The sequence below is a fragment of the Populus euphratica genome, unplaced genomic scaffold, assembly GCF_000495115.2.
Source record: "Populus euphratica unplaced genomic scaffold, PopEup_1.0 scaffold347.1, whole genome shotgun sequence".
NCBI classification, from domain to species: domain Eukaryota; kingdom Viridiplantae; phylum Streptophyta; class Magnoliopsida; order Malpighiales; family Salicaceae; genus Populus; species Populus euphratica.
In genome coordinates this window covers 207,520-230,694 of record NW_011500236.1, presented here as the reverse complement: position 1 = coordinate 230,694, position 23,175 = coordinate 207,520, and the positions used below count along the sequence as shown (strand labels likewise).

At 33.7% G+C, this 23,175-nt stretch overlaps 1 protein-coding gene, 4 long non-coding RNA genes and 1 pseudogene across 7 annotated transcripts in view; 2 read left to right on the top strand and 4 right to left on the bottom strand.

Moving 5' to 3' along the window:
• Positions 1–1,012: 1,012 nt before the first annotated feature.
• On the bottom strand, positions 1,013–1,415 carry LOC105112518 (uncharacterized). The gene is made up of 2 exons (XR_839767.1): positions 1,351–1,415; positions 1,013–1,227 (listed from the first exon to the last, which is right to left on the bottom strand). It is a non-coding gene; the product is annotated as an uncharacterized LOC105112518 (long non-coding RNA).
• A 3,357-nt stretch (positions 1,416–4,772) lies between these two features.
• Positions 4,773–9,039, top strand: LOC105112526 (ATP-dependent DNA helicase Q-like 4A; annotated as a pseudogene).
• Positions 9,040–9,045: 6 nt separating this feature from the next.
• LOC105112520 (uncharacterized) lies at positions 9,046–12,486 on the bottom strand. 2 transcript variants are annotated; one of them, XR_839770.1, is made up of 4 exons: positions 12,290–12,387; positions 12,096–12,165; positions 9,749–9,796; positions 9,046–9,250 (listed from the first exon to the last, which is right to left on the bottom strand). It is a non-coding gene; the product is annotated as an uncharacterized LOC105112520 (long non-coding RNA). The 2 variants fall into 2 exon arrangements; XR_839769.1 differs by lacking the exon at positions 9,749–9,796 and having other exon boundaries at positions 12,290–12,486.
• LOC105112519 (uncharacterized) lies at positions 10,478–10,891 on the bottom strand. Its single transcript, XR_839768.1, has 2 exons — positions 10,719–10,891; positions 10,478–10,654 (listed from the first exon to the last, which is right to left on the bottom strand). It is a non-coding gene; the product is annotated as an uncharacterized LOC105112519 (long non-coding RNA).
• A 737-nt stretch (positions 12,487–13,223) lies between the features above and the next one.
• LOC105112521 (uncharacterized) lies at positions 13,224–14,616 on the top strand. The gene is made up of 2 exons (XM_011008248.1): positions 13,224–13,804; positions 14,001–14,616. Exons 1-2 carry the CDS (start codon positions 13,412–13,414, stop codon positions 14,061–14,063), a joined length of 456 nt encoding a protein of 151 aa, XP_011006550.1. The 5' UTR covers positions 13,224–13,411; the 3' UTR covers positions 14,064–14,616.
• A 4,942-nt stretch (positions 14,617–19,558) lies between these two features.
• LOC105112522 (uncharacterized) overlaps positions 19,559–23,175 on the bottom strand; it is a 7,279-nt gene continuing 3,662 nt past the window's right edge. The window contains exons 2-3 of one of the 2 annotated variants that reach the window (XR_839772.1): positions 20,620–20,680; positions 19,559–20,021 (exon numbers count right to left, since the gene is read on the bottom strand). This is a non-coding gene — a long non-coding RNA (uncharacterized LOC105112522). The remainder of the gene's footprint in view (positions 20,022–20,619; positions 20,681–23,175) is intronic. The other variant, XR_839771.1, reaches the window with a different exon arrangement.

Genomic DNA, 23,175 nt, shown 5'->3' with positions numbered 1-23,175 from the left:
CTTCCAAAAGCCACCATATTAGCCTTCGCCCAGTGTTGCAGAAGACCCTCGTCTTCTCTTCGGATCCCCCCCACAGACCATGCAACTGACAATCATCCACCAGCATTAACGGCAACGTCTCCTGCCCTGAGCAACAATGACATTCCCCGGCCATAGAAGCCGAAAGGGAATATCCCCTTACAGTGCACAACTGACCAAACCGTCAGCTCTTCCTCACGTCAACAACAACATCTCGTCCAGTCCACGAACTACTTCTTTCTCAGGCTGAAAGTTCCGCCAGCAGTCCACCAGCACAGTTTCTTTCTGTTTCACTCGTTCTCCACAGCATGACCACTCCATTCAGCAGCGAGAGTTCTTCATCAACGCCTCGTCTCTACAACAGGAGGCAGAACAGAAATGAAAGGGGAGGAGAAACAGAACCAGGGGAAAATTTTGGTCCATTCAACCTGCAGCACCTCGTGCTTTTACCACCATCGTCTTCGTCCTGAACGGAGAGGGCTGGACAGAGCAACAGAGGAGGGAGAACAGAGGGGGAAGAACAAAACCAGACGGACAGAGAAGAAAGAGGACCGAAATTGTATTCTCATAATTTTGTTTTGAAAAAATAAATTGTTTTTTTTTTTAATTTTTTTATTTAATAATAAATTTATTAAAAATTAAACTGTATAATATTTTTATAATTAAATTATATTTTATTAATTGTTTATGTAATTTTTCAACTAGTTACCAATTAAAACCCAGGTTATATATAGATTTGAGTTGAAATTATATTCATAAAATTAATATTTTGAATTATAAACAGTTTGGAACGCCATGTGAAGACGCTATGAAACTAAAACATGAAAAAACAGAACACTAACTGGAACGGATATGTTTAAACAGAGCAATTGTAACCTGGACTCCACCATTAGCCTGTGAACTCAAGATTCCAACTTTCCCTTTCCTTCCTAGTTTATGTGAACTTTGGTTACTCATTCACATTTTCTTTTCTTTATTTTTCTTTTGTAAGGAAGTTTGAAGCATCAAGAAACTAGCTCAGTATTGAATTGAAACATGTCTAGTCCTTTAAAATTCACAGAACGTAACAGGGATAGCGAGAGTAATTCAATAAAGCAGCACTCAAACCATATCATACATAACTGAGAAGAGAAACTTACTTCGTTCCTTCTCCTCTTTTGATAAGCCCAGATGGAGGGATTCACAGAAGGCAGCAAAATTGCCCCAAACCTGTAGCAAAACGCAAAGAAAGCTGGTTGGTATACAATACTCCTGCTAAGGAGCTTGAAGAAAGAAAGCGATTTGGCATCGCTGCAGCAGCTAGAGAGATCTTGAAAGAGATGCTCAGCCTACCTCTTTACATGTATCAAAAACAAGAACACCCAACATTCCAATTCTGGTTCACATCCAAGATATTGCCGCATTTTAATTCACTGCTACAGTAGCAGGGACTTATAATTCACTTGCTACTGTAGCAAGTGAATTATAATTCATTAGGCAGGCATGCGTAACGCACGCCTGCCATCCAACCAGAGTCAATTAGGTCAAGCCAGTCTAATGGGCTGAGATGGACTCAGCCCTAAAAATAAAAAATAACTAAAAATAAAATATAAAAAAATACAGTAAAAATAATAGATTGGAGGACCGTGTAAAACTAAAAGAGGGGCAATAATTTTTTTAAAAATAAAAATAATATTTTTTTATAATATTAATTATATTTTTTAATCCAATTATTAAATAATATTAAAATTTTACGAGAAATCTCCTATATGATATCTAAGATTAAAAAATATATAAAAACTGTCAATTGTATTCTCATAATTTTGTTTTGAAAAAATAAATTGCATTTTAATTCACTGCTACAGTAGCAGCGACTTATAATTCACTTGCCCATCCAACCAGAGTCAATTGGGTCAAGCCCAGCCCAATAAACTGAGCTGGACTCAGCCCCAAAAATAATAAATAAAAAAAAATAAAAAAATATAATAAAAATAATAGGTTAGAGGACCGTGTAAAACTAAAAGTGGGGTAATATTTTTTTTTCTTTTTAAAAAATAATATTTACTTTTACAATATCAATTATATTTTTTATTTAATTCGACTATTAAATAATACTGAAATTTTATAAGAAATCTCTTAATATAATGTGATATTTAAGGTTAAAAAATATATAAAACTGTCGATTGTATTCTCATAATTTTGTTTTGAAAAAAAATATTGTTTTTTTAATTTTTTTATTTAATAATAAATTTATTAAAAATTAAACTGCATAATATGTTTATAATTAAATTATATTTTATTAATTGTTTATGTAATTTTTCAACTCGTTACCAATTAAAACCCAGGTTATATATAGATTTGAGTTGAAATTATATTCATAAAATTAATATTTTGAATTATAAACAGTTTGGAACGATATGTGAAGACGCTATGAAACTAAAACATGAAAAAACAGAACATTAACTGGGACGGATATGTTTAAACAGAGCAATTGTAACATGGACTCCACCATTAGCCTGTGAACTCAAGATTCCAACTTCTTTATGTGAAGTTTGCTTACTCATTCACATCAGAGGACAGTTTTCTTTTCTTTATTTTTCTTTTGTAAAGAAGTTTGAAGCATCAAGCAACTAGCTCAGTATTGAATTGAAACATGTCTAGTCCTTTAAAATTCACAGAACGTAACAGGGACAGGGAGAGTAATTCAATAAAGAAGCACTCAAACCATATCATACAGAACTGAGCAGAGAAACTTACTTCGTTACTTCTTTCCCCCTCCTCTTTTGATAAGCCCAGATGGAGGGATTCACAAAAGGCATCAAAATTGCCCCAAACCTGTAGCAAAACGCAAAGAAAGCTGGTTGGTATACAATACTCCTGCTAAGGAGCTTGAAGAAAGAAAGCGATTTGGCATCGCTGCAGCAGCTAGAGAGATCTTGAAAGAGATGCTTAGCCTACCTCTTTACATGTATCAAAAACAAGAACACCCAACATTCCAATTCTGGTTCACATCCAAGATATTGAAGAGGTCAATGCTTCAGTCAATGCAGACGAGAGAGTTGAGGTCAACTGTCAAGCCTCCATGATTTGCTTATTAATTGAATCCTCAAAAACAAAGAGCAAATACCATGAGAATATTCGAAAGCAATAATTGAAGTAGCTTAAGCAAAGATGCCATTCATATATATTAAGAGATTAGGTAAAAAGAATGGGGAACTACCAGGAAAGTCGGACGAGATTGTGTTTGATGGAAAAGAAGCGGTATTTTTTTGACTCACAATCTTGGAACAAGTACAAATAAGTCCTTCTCCTTTATAGTCTGGCTAATCTACCCCCAAGCTTTCTTTCCATGTTAGTCCCTTTTGCCCTCTCTCACACTGCAGGTAAAATCATGCTCGTCTTCTGTTTTCGCAGATACAAAACCCCAGTACTTATATTTGGAATACCATGATTAGAGGCTACTCTAAAGCCAAAATTTTGGTACTTTACTCTGGCAAAGTATATTTCCTCCTAAAATTAAGATGTTTCTATGGTTGTTGTTGCAGGGTAGTTTGAGTAGTAAGGGATTTCTTGCCTGCAGAAAAATTATTAGTTATGATGATGCTTGTTGTTCTTTTTGTGATATGGAAAAATTATTAGTTATGATAACCTTTTTATTCATTGCTCTGTTACTTAGAGGTTCTAGAATCTTTTTATGCATTGGATTGGGTATGATGAGTGTATGCTGAAGACTATTCAGCTTTTTTTACAGGAATGGAATCATTTGTTACATGGCTTAATTAGTTGCTGAAGGTCGAGAATATTTTCAAAACATGAAAATAAACTATTTATATATGAATCACTAAGGTTTGATCTTGTTTTAAGCATAAATCAACTCAAAATTTTATGAAAATTCAATAGCAAAAAAATAAGATTCAAGATTTAATGATAAAAAAAGAAAGTGGAAATAAGAAAGACGGAGGATAAAGAGAACAGAGAGAGCCAAGAAATGGCGGGAGTGGGCGTTTGTTATACGTTGTGTTTCTGATAAGACAGAGCAAAGGTCAGCGGCCGCTGTTGATCCCATGGTGGATTTTGGGTTGATCGAGAGGGTGGAAGTGGTGGTGGTGTTGTCGTCGTTGTTGTTTTACTGGATGGAAGTGATGGGTTTGTTCTTTTTTTATTTCTTGTGTGTGGAGAGATTGAAAGTTATCTCGGGTCGTTTGATTATATCACCGCCACGGATAAAGGCAGTCATTAAATCAGTTTTCTTATGATAAAATCAATTAAATTTATCTTATTTGCGTAATTTAATATAAATAAATTTTACTCTGAAGTCATGGGAGTTCGGTTTACGAGCTCCAATGTCGAGCGTTTTCACCGGAGAAGTGAGGGTTGGGTTCGACCCAGTATGATCCAAACCATTTGATCACCATTTTTTTCTTTGGTTTGTGATTGTGACCAAAACCTAAAACCAATCAGTTAGATTGGCGCAAGGGTGGCGTGCAAGTAGGTTTGAAGATGTTCTGGTGAGTTGGTATGTTTCAAAGACGAAGTTTCTTCGGGCATTGATGGACTATTTAGAACGATTTAATGAGATATTTTTAAATTTATACGAACTGGATGATTCTTTGTTACGTGTAATACCATATTACCAGTGGAGTTTCTCAGCTCTAATAAAGTATAATTCTGGTAGACAGCTTTAGTTTCATTTAATTTCCATTATTTTGCTGTTTCCATTTGTGGCAATCTGCTTAATTTTCAGAGTCATATCTCTGACAATATTTAGCAGTTGAATTGATGCTAGATACCATCTTCCAGCTCTAGTTTGTCCCGGAATAACCTTAGTAATTTCTCCACTCGTGTCGCTGATCCAAGATCAAATAATGCACCTTTTGCAGGTATGCTTGCTATCTTACTAATTTAGTCAAGCATTTGTTTTCTTTTGGTTACTGCAAACTGCTCATTTAGTGGCATGCATTTTTCTTACCTATTGGTTTGCGCTATATTCCTGCTGCTTACCTGAGTGCCAACAGTGGATGGACTGAACAACAGGAGATCCTAAGGGAACTTTGTTCTGATTATTGTAAATACAGGTTGTTATATGTCACGCCAGAGAAAGTTGCTAAGTGAGTGTCATCTACATTACCAGTATTCTAGCAAAAATTATCATTTGATATTGCCTTCTAATTATAAATTTGAAGCTTAGGGCATCTTAAGAATTGGTTTCATGTTTTCTGGTATGCAAAATAGTTTCTCTGGTGGAACTTATGGGATGGTGGCATGGTGCTGTCGACCTTGTGTACCGCTAATCCAATTTGTTGCAGTATGTTTTGTAATTTAGTAGGCTATCAGCTCATTGTTTTTTTTTCGAATCCAGTGTACTTGTTAACTCTGCATGCAATTGAGTATAATATTTGTGACATTTCTCCTGTCTTTTAAAGTCTGCCCTCAACTCGTGGTTTGTATCCCTAACTCAACAGTTGGATTGCGTTCTTCAAACTAATCTTGAAAGCCTTGTGCACTTCCTTCTTCCTTGCTCGAGGGATTCCCTTATTAGTCAATCTTTAAAGTCTCACATCTCCTGACTATGCTTTGCTTGCCCTCTAAGCATAGGCTTATCTGTTTTAACATCCTGGATGATGATAGATAACATAAATTATTGCTTTGAGCAAAAAAGTTATTTTCAATTGCATGGCCAATGAAAGAAAGGTAAGATTGGTAATATGCTTTCATCTATTCATTGGGAAAGATTGATCATCAGATTGGTCAAAATGGGTGATCTTTGAACCCGTATTATATTGTGATCCTGGAGAGCCGATATTTTTATGCAGTTCGAAATACTTCTTTGAAACGTACCTGTTCTGATTGCAGAAGTGATGTTCTTTAGCGGCACCTGGAGAGCTTAAATGGTCGTGGATTGCCTGCCAGGATTGTTATTGATGAAGCACACTGTGTGAGTCAGTGGGGGCACGATTTTAGACTCGATTACATTACAAGGTTGTGCCTTTAAAGTTTGCTCGAAAGTATTTTTTTTTTTTTAATTTTAAAAAAATAAATTTTGAAAAAATAAATTATTTTCTGATATTTAGTAATATAACAAAAAATAAATTGAAAAACATTTTCTAGTGTTTAATTACCTTAGAAAATGAGCTGAAAAATAACTTATTAATATTTTATTTTTTTTAAGTTTATTAAATCTAGACCTTATATAAATATGTTGATCTATGAAACAGGTATATATGTTAAAGGGAAATCAATGTTTGTAAAAGTTTAAATAATTGAAAGTCTGGTGAATGGTAATGCCATTTAAAATATGTTTTCAAGGTAATCAAAACAAATCATCATTAATTATCTAGGCACACAAATTAGTTTCTCATGCAACAAATTATAGACATTTACAACATGCATGTCCATGAATTGTGTTGGAGTAGCCAAAATTTAGTTTCTCATGCAACAAATTATAGACATTTACACCATGCATTTCCTGAAATTTATTTTTCTTCGTCTGAAGTATGTTCTCTAAGTGCATTAGAGAAGCTTTTAAGTTACCCCATTGATCTTGCACCGTGTTGTTTCTTTAGGGTATTGTGGAATGTGATCAAACTGTAAAAGAAAATCTGGTATTGATGTGAAGGTGAAATTGACATTCCAATCCCACCCTTTTAGTTTATGTTTGCTAAAGTTAATGATTTGATGTACAGGAATGTGGACATAAAACAGCATTTTACCATGGTAATATGGATGCTGCACAACGTTCCTTTGTTCAGAAGCAGTGGAGCAAAATGAAATTATCATCCGTGCTACAGTGGCTTTTGGAGTGGGTATAATTTATTGTTACTGATCACTGCCTTGATTAACCGAGAACACCATGTACTAGCTCGTGTATTTTTGCAAGCATCAACAAACCAGATGTCCGCTTTGTGATTCATCATTCTCTTCCAAAATTGATTAAAGGTTACCATCAGGTAATCATATCTATCCTTACCTTTTAAAGGTGTTCACATTACAACTGTTGATTGTTCAGAATTGAGGTACAAGTATTTGGTTCCTTGATGACCACAAGCTAGTAACGATTTCACCAAATTTCCAGGAGTGTGGTCGTGCTGGCAGAGATGGTCAACGCTCATCCTGTGTGTTGTATTACAGCTACAGCGACTATGTAAGCTAATGTCACAGAATTCAGGTATCTTCTCATTTCTTGTAGACTTTTTTTTCTTTTGGCCATGCTGTCATAATAAATGCCATTTATTGACCTTTCCTGTTCATTGTTATCTTTGATTGAATTATTTATCTATTTTCTCATCCTTTCTAGATACGAGTCAAGCACATGATTATACAAGGACAAGCAGAGCAAAGTCCCTGGACAGCTGGATGTGGTCGCAATACTATGAAAAGTTCAGATAGGATACTGGAAAAAAACACTGAAAATCTCCTGCGAATGGTAACTGTTATGAAACTTTTTTCTTTTGTATTGTGGCTGCTGTTAGTATATCCATCTGTTTTCTAACTTATTGCATTCTAAAATATGACTATTCCTGCTTCAGGTCAGTTATTCTGAAGATGATGTCGATTGCAGCCGTCTCTTACAACTTCTGCATTTTGGAGAAAAGTTTGATGCTGGAAACTGTGGGAATACATGTGATCAAAACTCTTTTGGCATAGTCCATTTGTCGCTTCCTTATTCTTCAAAGTTTGTATTGTCTTTTCTAGGTTGAGCTGGTCAAGTTAACTGGGCAGCATTTTTCATCATCTCACATTTTAGAAGTCTACAGGGGTTCCTTAAGCCAATTTGTATGTCCTGAGAACAAAAAGAAATGCCTATCTTATTTAGATGTCATGTCCTTGCATAACTTCATGGTGTTGCTGTCTGAACCAGGTCAAGAGACACAGACATGAGAACTTGAGCCTTCATGGAGCTGGAAAACACCTAGCCAAGGGTGAAGCTTCCCGTATATTGCGTCATCTTGTTATCGTCAGTGTTAAAGGTGCTTGTGGTTTTTCAAATTCTATGGCGCTCACGTCATTGTGATAGAGAGAGCGACTCTACCATTCTCATTGTTTAATTTCTCATGTTAAATGTTTTTTGATTTGTGATTTTATTTTCTTTCAGGTGAATGAATCCAAGGCACGCAAACTATGCTCTGGTGGGCAAAGGATTGTTTTAAGGTGCAGCCTTTCAGCATGCTTCTTTTGAGTACATGTTTCATTAGACTTATGCCAGTGTTTTATTGCCAAATGCCAACTATAACTATATAACTTGATTATTCTCTGAAGAAGCATGTGGATATTGAGCATAAGAGAAAATAGAACCGACACCAGGTCTTAGTTCATTTGGGTTGGATTGTTTGGTCTAAACCATTCCCTTTCATTGGGCAAAACCTAGGCAAAACGCATGTTTTTGCAAAGAAATTCAGATGAAGCTGTCAGAAATCTGGCCAAGTTTTGTTTTGGTTGGTCCAGATGCTTAACTTTGGAGCTACTGGTTATAAAATTTACAATTTACATATGGCATTAGCGAGGGTGGCTTTGACTAAAATATGGAGACCGAGAGTTGGATGAAGCCAGCAAGCTTAGCCTTGTGCTTCGCTTAGCCTCACATATTATGATCCTCTGGACAAACCATCATTATTTAACCTTTCTGTTTTTCATAGCTGAAATGAACAGGTAGGATGCTGATTCCGGTATCTCATGCACCTTGTAGATTCCCTTCCTCTGTAAAAGCTTCAAAACAGGGCAAATCTGAGGCTACTCCAGCGAAAGGCTCACTCATGTCCGGGAAGTTAAGTCCTCCGCAAGCTGGTAGTCCTGCCCAACCTCAATCTGAAGTGGACTTGGTATGCTTATGTCTTGGGTTTTTGTTCTCTTCCTTCATCATGATTGATGAGATCCCCGGCCATCTATTAAACTTTTAACATGAAAGAACCTGTCGGCAAAACTATTCTCTGCTCTGCAATTGCGAATGCCACACTATTTATTCTTTGGGCTACATGCACACAACACGGACACCGAGCATTTCAAATCAGTCGAACTCGCAATCCAAAAGCGATTACTCGGAGCATGCTGCGGAGATCGAGCGTTATTCTAGAGATTATATTATAAAAAATTTATTGTGGACCTTGAATTGAAAATGACTTCGAATTTTGGACAGGCGTGAAAGAATTTGCCCTTCAACAATATCGTGCGCCTTGTTGCTTACTCGAACAAAAACCTCGCAGAAATCTCAAGAAAACGCAGGATTTGATGAAACTCTGGGCGGGCTTAGAGCACATGCCTGCTAGATCAAGAACCAGCTTTATCTAAAATCACAAGAGCCAATAATAATGGTAAAATACAATTAACTGATAACAAATCTTATGCAATGTATTATATAAATCTCCATTTTCATATTTAAGTTTCACACTGCAAAAAGTTATAGTGATCCCAAGTTCATGACCGTGACCCAGAACCGACTTATGACTTGAAATAAATAGGGAACCTAGATATAATTATAAATAAAACCTTTTAAAATATAATTTTTAAGAAATATATTTTATTATTATTCATGTATGTCTAATAAGAGGAACAATTTTCATTTCATAAAATATAATTGAAAAATAAAAAATTATTTATTCTTGTAGTTTTTTATTAAATGGGGTCCTTGGCCAGTGTCCAAGTTACCCAAAATGCTCTAGTTCACTAAACACTTAGACAGGCATGCAAGATCTTCAGCAAGTGTTTGCTTTTCGCAAGTTAAAACGAACGAGGTGCACGAGAGGCAATACGAGCGCACCTCCTGGCTCATTTAGTCTTTGATAAGCCTGCGTTTCCCTTGTTCTATCTACAAATAATCCATCAAGATTTAAATAACGCCATGCGAAATCGATCAAATGAACAAGATTTCTGCTATCTCTCGCTCGATGTCTTTCTACCGTGAATACAGTAGCTAGCTAGTTATAAATTAACAAGCTCCCTGCAAGAAATCATATCAATCCAGCTGCAGATAGCTTAAACATAACCATTTCTCTCTTTTTTCACGATCCTTGAGAAAAAAATGCAGATCTTCAGCAAATCTTTGACAGATACTGATGTCCATGTTCGGTTCTCTTTCCCAGTTCGTTGCTTACAGCATTTAGATTTTGCTGGAAATAAGTATGTTGATTTGAATGTTAAAGATAGCTGTGGTGAGCTTCGAGTTATTCGTTGCCGGAAGAGAAATCAAGGTTATGACAAGCCAGAGCTTTGTATGGGCTGGCGTGATTTTGTTGATGATTATGGACTGACAGTTGGTGACATGGTTGTTCTTCATCTTGAGGATGACCATAACCTGGGGTCACAGTTCAGGATTGAAGCTAAGAGGAGGAGTACCATCAAGCTGTTTGGTAAGGAGGTTTGGGTTGAAGTGACAAGAGCTAACTAGCTATTATTTGCATGGAGCGTGGCTGTTCGGCCATATCCAGATATATATATATATATATATATATATATAGAAGAATGAATTTCCTAAGTTTGGTGTTTTTTGGTGTGTAAATTTATGTATGTGTTTGTGTTTGAGTGTTTGAGTCGAATTAAATAAATATGTTGCTGTTCTTAGTTTCTTGAATATGTATCAAGTGCATGAAATTCTCAGCAATGACGGATTTAATTAATTATATATAGAAGAATGTTGCAGTTCTTAGTTTCTTCAAGTTTTTACATTCTTCTGTACATATATATATTCTTCTATATATATGTATTACGTGCATGAAATTCTCAGCAATAACGGTTTTTCAATTTTGTTGATTTTTTATTTTATTTTTTCTATTTTGTGCGCTTTTCAAGTGTCTGAAAATGAGAATTTCCATTGATTTGATGGATAAATAAATTGAAAATAATAAAAAAGAAATGGATTTAAAACTATAGAGACTACATGCATGCATATGTCTATATATATATATATATATATATATATATATATAGTCTTTTAAATCATGGGAAATTCATTGGTGATGCTACGAAACAAAGATCATTGTTTCAAATCCTATGGGGTCAATTGCCTTCTGTTTTGTCTTGAATGACTGATATATTTCAATTAACTGGATCAGAATTTCAATTAACTGGATCAGATTTTATCTTTATTAAAATCCCAGTCCATTCCATAAATCCTATTTAAATTTCAGCCGGAACTTTTTAAATAGATAATGTTTTTTTATAAATATTATTTAGTTTTATAATATCAATTATATTTTTTAATTCAATTATTGAATAAAGCTGAAATTTTATGAAAATTCTCCTCCTATAATAATTCAAGTTAAAAGTTTAGAAAAGCTTTTGAGCATTTTTATAACTTTGTTTTAAAAAGTCATCTTTTTGTATGTTTTTTTAGATTGATTTTTTTTAATTTTATTATTTAATAATAAATTTATTAAAAATTAAGTTATATAATTTATTTTATTTGAGATTATTATAGTTTCATGGTCGGAGTTATAAATTTAAAAAGTTAATCTAGATCAATTAATTAAGTTATATAATTTATTTTATTTGAGGTTATTATAGTCTCATGACCTGAGTTATAGATTTAAAAAATTAATCTAGATCAATTCAATATGTTATCGTATTAATATTTTTTAAAAAAAATATATCATTTTTAATTTTTTTATTAGAATATATTTTTATCAAATATCTAAAATATTTTTAGATTTATTAAATTAATTGAGTTATATTAGTTCAACTCTAATTTTTTTTATTAGTGTTTGGAATTTAAATTTTATATTTTAAATTAAGTTTATACGTGGATTTAGGTTGGAATTAGAATTGTTGAATTATATATATAAAAACAGTACATTCTTAAAATTAAAACCATCTAAAACATTTCATTTCAATTAAAAAAACAGAACGCAATTGTAACATGGATTCCACCATTAGCCTGTGAACTCAAGATTCCAACTTCCCCTTTCTTTCCTAGTTTATGTGAAGTTTGATTGGTTTTGTGATGTCTCAAGAGAACAGTTTTTTTCTTTTCTTTTCTTTTCTTTTCTTTTCTTTTCCTTTGTAAAGAAGTTTGAAGCAAAAGCAGGCAAGCAACCATCAAAACGTAATGGGAATAGTGAGAGTAAGTCAATAAAGAAGTACTGAAACCATAACTGAGAAGAGGAACTTACTTCTTTCCTCCTCCTCTTTTGATAAGCCCAGATGGAGGGATTCACGAAAGGCATCAAAATTGGCCCAAACCTGGAGCAAAACGCCAAGAAAGTTGGTTGCTACACAAAAGATCCTGCTAAGGAACTTGAAGAAAGAAAACGATTTGGCATCGCTGCAGCAGCTAGGGAGATCTTAAAAGAGATGCTTAGCTTACCTCTTTACATGTACCAAGAACAAGAACACCCAATATTCCAAGCCTGGTTCACATCCAAGATATTGAAGAGGTCAATGCTTCGGTCAATGCAGACGAGAGTGTTGAGGTCAACAGCCAAGTCTCGATGATTTGCTTATTAATTGGATCCTCAGAAACAAAGAGCAATACCATGAGAATATTCGAAAGCAATAATTGAAGGAGGTAAAGCAAAGATGCCATTCAAATATATATTAGGAGATTAGTTTAAAAGATTCCCTGGAACGTAGGACGAGATTGCGTTTGAAGGAAAAGAAGCGGTATTATTTTGACTCAAAATCCTGGAACAAGTACAAATAAGTCCTTCTCCTTTATTGTCTGGCTAATCTACCCCCAAGCCTTGTCTTGCCTTGGCCTTTTGCCTTCTCTCACACTGCAGAGATAAGTCGTGCTCGTCTTCTGTCTTCGCAGATACAAAACCCCAGCATTTATAATTGGAATAACATGATTAGAGGCTACTCTGAAGCCAAAATGGGCCATAGTGGCTTCTTGTTTTTCTGCCAAAGGCGTGCGGAGAGCAGTTTTTGAGAGTTTTAGGAGGGAAATCAGTTCATAGTGGTATTCGAAAGATGGGTTTTGTTTATGCTATGTTGTTTCAAGATGGGCTGGCTCGTTTTTATGATCAGCGTGGTTGTTTGGGTTTTGCTTGACACTTGTTTGATGGAATTCCTGCTAGACATGGACTTTCTGTCTATGACTGATGGGTATTCTAAGCGTAACTGTGGGGATAAGACTGGAAGCTTTTTGAGTCGATGTCAGTGGAGGGCAATGTAGAGCCAGCAGAGGTCACCATGATAGCCGCTCGTTCAGCTTTCTCGAGGAAGGGTGCTTTGAGATTAGGGAAGAGTTTTCACGAATATGCAAAACTAGAAATGTAACTCACCATGAATGTGAAATGTGGCTGCAAGAGGGATCTTTGATAGCATGGGAGTTAGAGATGTGTTCTCTTGGACGAGCATGGTTATTGGGTGTGCTAAAAGCGGTGAGCTAGAGCTGGCAAGGATGTCGTTTAATGAGATGCCGGAGAGGAATGTGGTTTCCTGGAGTGCCATGATTGCTGGGTAACCACCCAAAGGAAGCTTTAGAATGGTTTGTAACATGCTGGAAGCTGCGTTTGTTCCAATGGAGAACATTAGTTCGTGTGCTCTCTGCTTGTGGTCAATTGGATTGCTTGGAATTTGGTCAGTGAATCCATTGAAACTACATCATCGTTACAAAACACAACGAATCAGTGTGATCACAGCAAACGCGTTCATTGACATGTATGCTAAATGTGGGGTCATACATGAAGCTGAAAATAGGGAGTGTCAGCAGTTGAAGTCTCTTCTTGCTGAAGCAGAGAAGAATTTATCTATTTCTGATTCAGCTGCGAGAAGGGTGCGGAAGTTAGAGAAAAATGAGATTTTCACACTTAAATTAGCTCGTGCTCTCATTGATGATATTCAGGATCTGAGAATTTTGGTGCTTTACTCTGGCAAGGTATATTTCCTCCTAGAGTTAAGATGTTTTTGTGGTTGTTGTTACAAGGTAGTCTAGTATAAGGGGATTTCTCGCCTACAAAAGAATTGAGACCATTGATCATCTTTTTATTCATTGCTCTCTGTTACTTAGAGGTTCTAGAATCTTTTTATGCAGTGGATTGGGTCTGCTGAACACTATTTAGCTTTTTTTACAGGAATGGAATCATTTGTTACATGGAAAATTTCAGCACAATGTCATTTATATGCTTTTGTTGTGATATCTTGTGGTCTATTTGGATTACCCATAACAAAAGGCCAAGGCAAGACAAGGCTTGGGGGTAGATTAGCCAGACTATAAAGGAGAAGGACTTATTTGTACTTGTTCCAGGATTTTGAGTCAAAATAATACCGCTTCTTTTCCTTCAAACGCAATCTCGTCCTACGTTCCAGGGAATCTTTTAAACTAATCTCCTAATATATATTTGAATGGCATCTTTGCTTAAGCTCCTTCAATTATTGCTTTCGAATATTCTCATGGTATTGCTCTTTGTTTCTGAGGATCCAATTAATAAGCAAATCATCGAGACTTGGCTGTTGACCTCAACACTCTCGTCTGCATTGACCGAAGCATTGACCTCTTCAATGTCTGGGATGTGAACCAGGCTTGGAATATTGGGTGTTCTTGTTCTTGGTACATGTAAAGAGGTAAGCTAAGCATCTCTTTTGAGATCTCCCTAGCTGCTGCAGCGATGCCAAATCGCTTTCTTTCTTCGAGTTCCTTAGCAGGAGTATTGTATAACAATCAACTTCCTTTGCGTTTGCTTGAGATGGTCTAATGCTCAAGATTAGCATTTTTTGTTGTTTCTTAGTTTGTCATTTTTTTAAAAGCATATGTATATATCAAAAAAAAAGAAAACATGAAGCTGAAAACGTTTCAAATGCATTGCAAACGAAAATCTTTGTTTCTTGAAATTCCATGATTGCTGCTTATGCTTCTCATGGGCACGCTAAGCAAGTTCTGATCATTGTTTAGCAAATGAGAAGTGGTGGATGTAAGCCAGATGTTATTACATTTGTGGATGTCTTGTCAGCTTGTCACGGTGGCTTAATTAGTTGCTGAAGGTCGAGAATATTTTCAAAACATGAAAAGAAATTATTTATATATGAATCATTAAGGTATGAACTTGTTTTAAACAAAAATCAACTCAAAATTTTATGAAAACTCAATAGTAAAAATATAAGATTCAAGATTTAATGATCAAGAAAAAAAAATTTAAAAAAAAGAAAATAAAGAACTAATCATAAGAAAACATATCGAGACTTTATTATTTAGAAAGATCTTAACGAGATGATTTTAACAATATCTGAAATAACACAAAAAAGATCATAATTAACCCAAACAAAACACCTAATTAATTATAACTTTGTTTGGTGGTCTTCCAAGGTTTGATTAAATTATATTGTCAAGATCTTTGTAACGGTATTAGATATATAAAAAATAGAATTGCAATGTGTCCTCGGTTACTCATTCCTTCTTTACTTTGTTTATGTTGTAAATAATGGATACTATTTCAAAATGTTTTTATCTAGTGTTTATATAATCAACTCTGATATAAATATAACGACCTCTATAGATACAGGACCCTTAGGTTTGACAATCATATCAGACCCAAAGAAATATGGGGTTGACGAATTTGCTAGATCCAAAATACTTGGATTTGGCAATCAACCTAACCCAAGGCAAACATGTTAGCACTTTATAAATACCATGCACTCTTACAAGCAAAAGGATGCTAAAAAAACCATAGTGTTATTTGTCTAGGTTTATAAGGCTTGTTGGTATTTCCTTTCTATCTTGGTTGTTGTTTTTGTAACCCTTGTTTTTAGACGAGGAACTTGTTGGATCTTGGAGGATAACCTTGTGTTGGAGAAATATCTTTAAGGACAGTGTATGTACACGCCTCAAGTTATAGTTTGTCTATGTTTGATGTATCTAGTTTTTACACTAATCTTAAGGATATTTTAGTAACATAGACGAGAACAATGCTGTCGACAACGTTGGTTCCCTCAACAATGTTGTTGTTGAGAACTCAGTTGCTGCCATTTCTCTTGTTGCCAGCTCTGTTGTTGTTGCCACTATATCATTAACTAAACCATTCCTCATGTTTTACCATAGACAACATTGTTCATTTTTTTTAGGTTTGCTATAAATTTAAGGGGGGAATATTAAACCCAGTTGAATTCATGGTTTGGGTTTACCCTAAATAAACTAAAGCGTATAGGGTGAAGACTATGCAGATGTACTACTCATCCCCTCACGTTTTATTATGGACAACGCTAGTTTTTTTTTTAAGGTTTTGTTATAAATTTAAGGGAAAAATATGTGAGGCGAACATCATTTAGTTGCATTGTTCACCCTTTTATATTTTACTGTGGACGATATTGCTTACTATTTTTATGTTTGCTATAAATTTAAAAGAAACAAAAATATTAAACCTAGTTGAAGTCATGATTCGGGTTCACCCCTCAAGTTTTAGTATGGAAGACATTGTCCACTTTTTTTTTTAGGAAAAAAATATTTTCTTTTGTTTTTTGTTTCTATTTTTTAAATTAATCTTATTTTTATTTTTATTTAGATTAATATTCTCTCTCTCTTTTATGCTTTTTCAAAAGCTTATTTGAAATAACAATTATATTTTAATTATGTATTTAAATGTTTTGGGGGTATTTCTGATTAATTTATATTTTTTTAATCTTTTATATACATGAACTTTAATTTTGAAAATAAAAATAAATTTATTTTCAAATAATATTTATAACATGTGCAACCTTGCATATTATTTTTTACCTTTTATTTTATTCAATTAATTTAATGTGTATATCTGTTTTTATTATCATTTGATCGAATAAATCAATTATTTTAATTAATAAATTTAGCAAATACAATCGTGTAAATGTCACGTCTTGCAAAATTAAATATATTAATCTACACTTGTTTCTCAATTTTTTTAGTTTTTATTTTTAGTCATCATTTATGGTTTTTGTTTTTCACTTATTAAGACATACAATTCTCAATTGTTTTAATTGTACGTATGCATAAATTTTTTGATTTTCGCTTGGAATTTTTTTAAATACAAAAAGGTATTGAAAAAGTCTATATATAATTTTTTTGTTAAAAACAAATTCTAACTAGCGGTGAAATGCGGGTCAAATATCTAGTATAATAATTTATTGTGATTTACTTTATATATGGTTAGCTCGATCTTGTAACCCGCGTCACGGGTTTGACGCGTTAACTCTAATTGTTTTTTAATTGATATTTTTTTTTTCAATTTCATCATTCAACATGTTGATTGGAATTGATATTTTTTTTTCAATTTTATCATTCAACATGTTGATTGAGAATTATATTTCATGATTTATTTTGGTTTTCTTTGTATAAAATTATATTCGCCTCATTACTTGAGTCGCAGGTTTGGCGGGTTAACCTAGTTAAATTGAGTTTTTATTGGAATTTTTTCTATTTCATCCTTTAGCATTGGGTTGATTATGAATTAGACCTCATGAATTATTTTGATTTGTTTTCTATAGGGTTATCTTGGTCTTATGCTCGAGTCACATGTTTTGTAGGTTAACTCAGATAAACTCATATTGTTTTGTTTTATCCTATTTTTAAATTTATTTTTCTTCACTTTCAACCTTTAACAATGAGCTTATTGAAAAGTAGGCTTCATAAATTCTTTTTAATTTACTTTTAACAAGGTTATCACAGTCTCATGACCTTGGTCGCAAGTTTAACAGATTAATTCAGGTTGATTCACGTCTTTTTTTATTTACTTTTTATGAGATTATCCTAATTTTTTTATATAATTTTATACTTCAATATTTAGTTTATCGGAGATAAGAATTCATAATTTATTGTGGATAGCTTGGACTTATAACTCGTGTTGCAGGTTTGATCGGTTAACTCGAGTTTGTTTTCTCTCTTTTTAATTGACCATTTTTTTTTTCAATTTAATCATTCAACATCAAGTTAACTGGGAATTAGGTTTCATGATTTATTTTAGTTTATTTTTTATGAGGTTCTCTCAACCTTATGACTCGAGTCGTGGGTTTAATGAGTTAAACCTGTTGACTTGAGTTTTTTTTTTTTAACTTTTTCATTGGCATTTTTTATATTTTATAATTCAGCATTGGTTTGATTGTGAATTGGACTTCATGATTTATTTTGTTTTTCTTTCTATGAGGTTATTCAGTCTTATGCTCGGGTCACGTGTTTTACGGGTTAACCCGGGTAGACTTAAGTTGTTTCATTGTGTTTTATTTTCAAATTGATTTTTTTTTATTTTCAACCTTTAACTATGAGTTTATTCAAAATTAGGCTTCATAATTTATTTTGATTTTTTTTTAATGGGGTTATCATAATATCATGACCTTGGTCGCAGGTTCGACATATTAATCCGGGTTAAATCAAGTAATTGTTTTGTCTACTTTTTATGAGGCTATCTTGATATGATGAACCAGATCACAAGTTTGGCAGGTTAACCTAGATAATTTTTTGTTATTTTTTAATTAATTGTTTTCATTTACATTCTTCAACAATGAGTTGATTGAGAGTTAAGCTTTGTAATTTGTTTTGATTTATTTTTTATGGGTTTACCATGGTGTTATAATCCAGGTCATCGATTTAACAGATTAACTTGTGTTAGCCCGAATCAATTCAATATGTTGTCATTCTAATATTATTATTTTAAAAAAGATATTGTCTTGAAATTTTTTAATCAAACAGTGTTTTTTACAGGTTGTCTAGGTTATTTATATCTATTAGGTCGATTAGCTCATATTGGCTCAACGTCCATGTGATTTTAAAAACTATTTATTTGAAAAATATTAGCAATGCTTGATGTTTCTTTTGTATGCTAAAAAAATTTAATCTGACCCGAGTCATAAAACAGGTCACTAATCTAGTCTATCAACAAAAACTAATGGAGGGAAATCATTCTTCCTCTCCTTGAACGCTACTATTTAAGTGTTATTCATTGGAAATAAGGTGGCATGTGCCACACCGAGGGTTGGACCAAAATTTTTCCAACACTAAAAGAAAATATTCAAGCGATGATAATTTGAGACAACCAGGTTAAAAAAAGATAGACCTCTAAAAAAGGACCAAGTAAAAAAAGCCTAAGTTAAATAAAAAAAATATGGTGAATAAAAATGCAAGTTGACCCTAGTTAGCTTGATGAGTCCACTCTTGAAATAACAAAATAAAAAGAGAAGTAAAAAAATAACAAAGCTTAGGGAAAATGATTTAATGTAAAATGATAAAATTAAAAAATAAAAATAAAGTCATAAAAAATTAGAGGAAAAACTCCGAGTCAACTCAGGTTATCTCGACCGACCTGTCACTCGCGACATAAGATCAGAATAAAAAATATAGATGTCCAAAAGAAGGATCTAGCAAAAAAGACCGAAGTTATTCGAGATAACCCAAAATAAATAAAAAAATTATTTAGCTCAAGAACCAATAATTTAATACCAAAGTATGAAATTGTTAAAAAAATCAATTTTATAAAAAAAATCAAGTGAAAAAAATAAAATAATTATAGTTAATCTAACTAACTTATTAACTAAAATATAATATCGAGATAACTTAATAAAAAAAAAAAGTAAAATAATGAATTTAACGGTGAAGCACTTCCAGATGAAAGTCCAAGAACTGGGCTGGTGTTTCAAGATTCAGCCGTGTAAAGTATGTTTTTTTTTTTTTTGGTGCCTACACTATCTATCCTTTCTATTTTAATAGGAACCCTGGGAAAGATTAATAAAGAACAAAGAAAAGAAACCACATAGCCTCCTCGGAGTAAAACGTCATTGCGCGCCCATCCTGCTGACGGTCTCGGTCGATGGCACAGCAGACATCATTTATTCTTTGGGCTACCGAGCATTTCAAATCAGTCGATCTCGAAATCCAAACGCGATTACTCGATGCATGCTGAGGAGATCGAGCGTAATTCTAGCATTATTATATATATTATAAAAAATTTATTGTTGACCTTGAATTGAAAATGACTACAAATTTTGGACAGGCATGAAAGGAGTTGCCCTTCAACAATATCGTGCATCTTGTTGCTTATTCGAACAAAAACCTCGCAGAAATCTCAAGAAAATGCAGGATGTAGCTCTCCCTCTCTGGGGACCTTATTGATGGAACTTTGGGCGGACTTTAGAGCACACGCCTGCAAGATCAAGAACCAGCTTTATCTAAAATCACAGGAGCCAATAATAATGGTAAAATGCAATTAACTGATAACAAATCTTATGCAAAGTATTATATAAATCACCAAATTCATATTTAAGTTACACACTGTAAAAATTATTGAGCATGAATAATAACTCCATGAACATGTAATTAATTAATTTTCTTTTGTTAATGCTCAATATTATACTGATCCTAGATAATTGAAACGAGGAGTGAAAGCCTCATCTCTTAAGAGGGGACATTATCCCAAGTTCATGACCCAGACTTACACTTAAAATGAATAGGGATCCTAGATAAAATTATAAATGAAACCTTTTTAAGAAATATATTTTAATTTATTATTCTTCATGTATGTCCAATAATAAAAAGAGCAATTTTCATTTCATAAAATGTAATTGAAAAATAAACCTTATTTAGTCTTGTAGTTTTTTATTAAATGGGTCCTTGGCCAGTGTCCAAGTTACCCAAAATGCTCTAGTTCACTAAACACTTAGACAGGCATGCAAGATCTTCAGCAAGTGTTTGGTTTTCGCAAGTTAGAACAACGAGGTGCACGAGAGGCAATACGAGCGTACCTTCCGACTCATTTAGTCTTTGAAAAAGCGTAGTCATAAGCCTGCGTTTCTCTTGTTCTATCTACAAATAATCCATCAAGATTTAAGCTACGCCATGCGAAATCGATCAAATGAACAAGATTTCCGAAATCTCTCGCTCGATGTCTTTCTACCGTGAATACAGTAGCTAGCTAGTTATAAATCCACGAGCTCACTGCAAGAAACCATATCAATCCAGCAGATAGCTTAAACATAACCATTTCTCTCTTTTTTCACGACCCTTGAGAAAAAAATGCAGATCTTCAGCAAAGCGTTGACAGATACTGATGTTCGTTTTCGGTTCTCGTTCCCAACTCATTGCTTAGAGCATTTAGATTTTGGTGGAAATAATTCTGTTGATTTGCATGTTAAAGATAGCTGTGGCGAGCTTCGAGTTATTCGTTGCTGGAAGAGAAATGGAGGATATGACAAGCCAGAGCTACGTATGGGCTGGCGTGATTTTGTAGCTGATTATGGACTGAGAGTTGGTGACATGGTTGTTCTTCATCGTGAGGATGACCATAACCTGGGGTCGCAGTTCAGGATTGAAGCTAAGAGGAGTATCAAGCTGTTTGGTAAGGAGGATTGGGGTGAAGTGACAAGAGCTAACTAGCTATTATTTGCATGGAGCGTGGATGTTCGGCCATATCCAGATATATATAGAAGAATGAATTTCCTAAGTTTGGTGTTTTTTTGTGTAAATTTATGTATGTTTCGAGTGTTTCGGTCTAATTAAATAAATATGTTGCTTTCTTAGTTTCTTGAATATGTATTTAATTATATGTGATCAGATTCTGTTCTTAAGGTGTCATCGAGATATAATTAAGCCTATTATTGCCGCTTCGAAAAACGCGAAGAAGAAAGTTGGTTGCTATACAGAACTCCTGCTAAGGAACTAGAAGAAAGAAAGCGATTTGCCATTGCTGCAGCAGCAGCTAGAGAGATTTTAAAACAGATGCTCAAAAACAAGAACACTCAATATTCCAAGCCTGGTTCACATCCAAGATAGTGAAGAGGTAAATAACATGATTAAAACATATGCTCAAGTGATGCAAATATTTTTAAAGGAAAAAGAAAAAAATTGAGACTTTTATCATTGATTTGACTAGATCCATTATAAAAACTACTTAAACATAAACTTGAAGCAAAATAAATACATTAAAACTAAATAAAAGCTCGAAGGAAAACAGATTGCCGTCAGTACACAAAAGTTTCAAAACAATTCATGAAGTAGCATGAATCATCGAAGGAAATATACCATCATACTTAGAATTTAGTTTCCTTCATTTTGATTTATCAATAACATAACCTACACCAATTATAAAAAGTAAAACCTTATATATATAATTCAAAAACACAAATCTTTATGCATCTATAATCAATATATATTCACTTTTAGTATTTAGTATTTAGCTAAATAGAATGTTTGAAGTTCCTTATGATTCACTGTAAATCAAAATATATGTATAAACAATAGAGGGAGCTCAGTTGATGTGCACATGAATAAGCAAACATAAGCTTTTAGGTTCAAGTCCAAATATACACAACATATAATTCCTAGTAATGGGCTTGTTAATTCTTTATTGATATGAATGTAAATCGATACATAAAAATCATACTTAAACAACAAAACTCTAAACACCAAGCATGGTTGCTACAATTTCTTATAAAGTTAAATCTCTTTACATAACAACATGAGTGCATTGCTTTAATACGATTATGTTGGTGGGAGAACCACTGGTGGTGGCTTTGAGATACTTAGAAGGGATAAAACACACTATTTATTTCAAGAACAAAAGCTTACAATAATTGAACAAAAGCCTTGAATACATACCCTCTCTCTTTCTTTCTTTCTTTCTAGTGTTTTTCTCAAATCTTAGCTGTCTATTTATATACGAATTCAAAACAAGAAAATTCAACCTTCAAGTGTGAAGGCGGCTAGCGGCTGGGCGGTGACAATTGGTGGCTGGAAGTGGTGGCGGGTGGTTGCCTTCCTTGATCTTCTAGATTGAATTTAATTCAACAAATCTCCCCTTTAAACTCAATCGAGGGATGCCATTCCAAGCATTAACTTCAATATAATAAATGCTTTTCTCTTCAATGACTTTGTAAAGATATCTGCAACTTGATCATTTGTTTTGTAGGATATCAGTTCGACTTCTTTGTTCTTTACATGCTCTCGGATAAAGTGATGACGTGCATCAATGTGTTTACTTCTTTCATGATACACCGGGTTTTTTGCCAATGCAATCGCTGATCGATTATGCAATCGCTGATCGATTATCGATATAAATCTCTGTAGGATTTTCTTGAGGAAATCCTAAAAACTTTAGCAAATTCCTTAACCATATTAAATGGCATACAACTGAGTTAACAACAACATACTCAGCTTCACAACTTGATAATGTTACTATCGATTGCTTCTTAGATGACCATGTGAAAGATGTGTCTCCCATGAAAAAGACAAACCCCGTTGTGCTTTTCCTTTCATCCAAATCTCTACCCAATCACTAACCGAGTAGTCCAGTAAGATTGAAA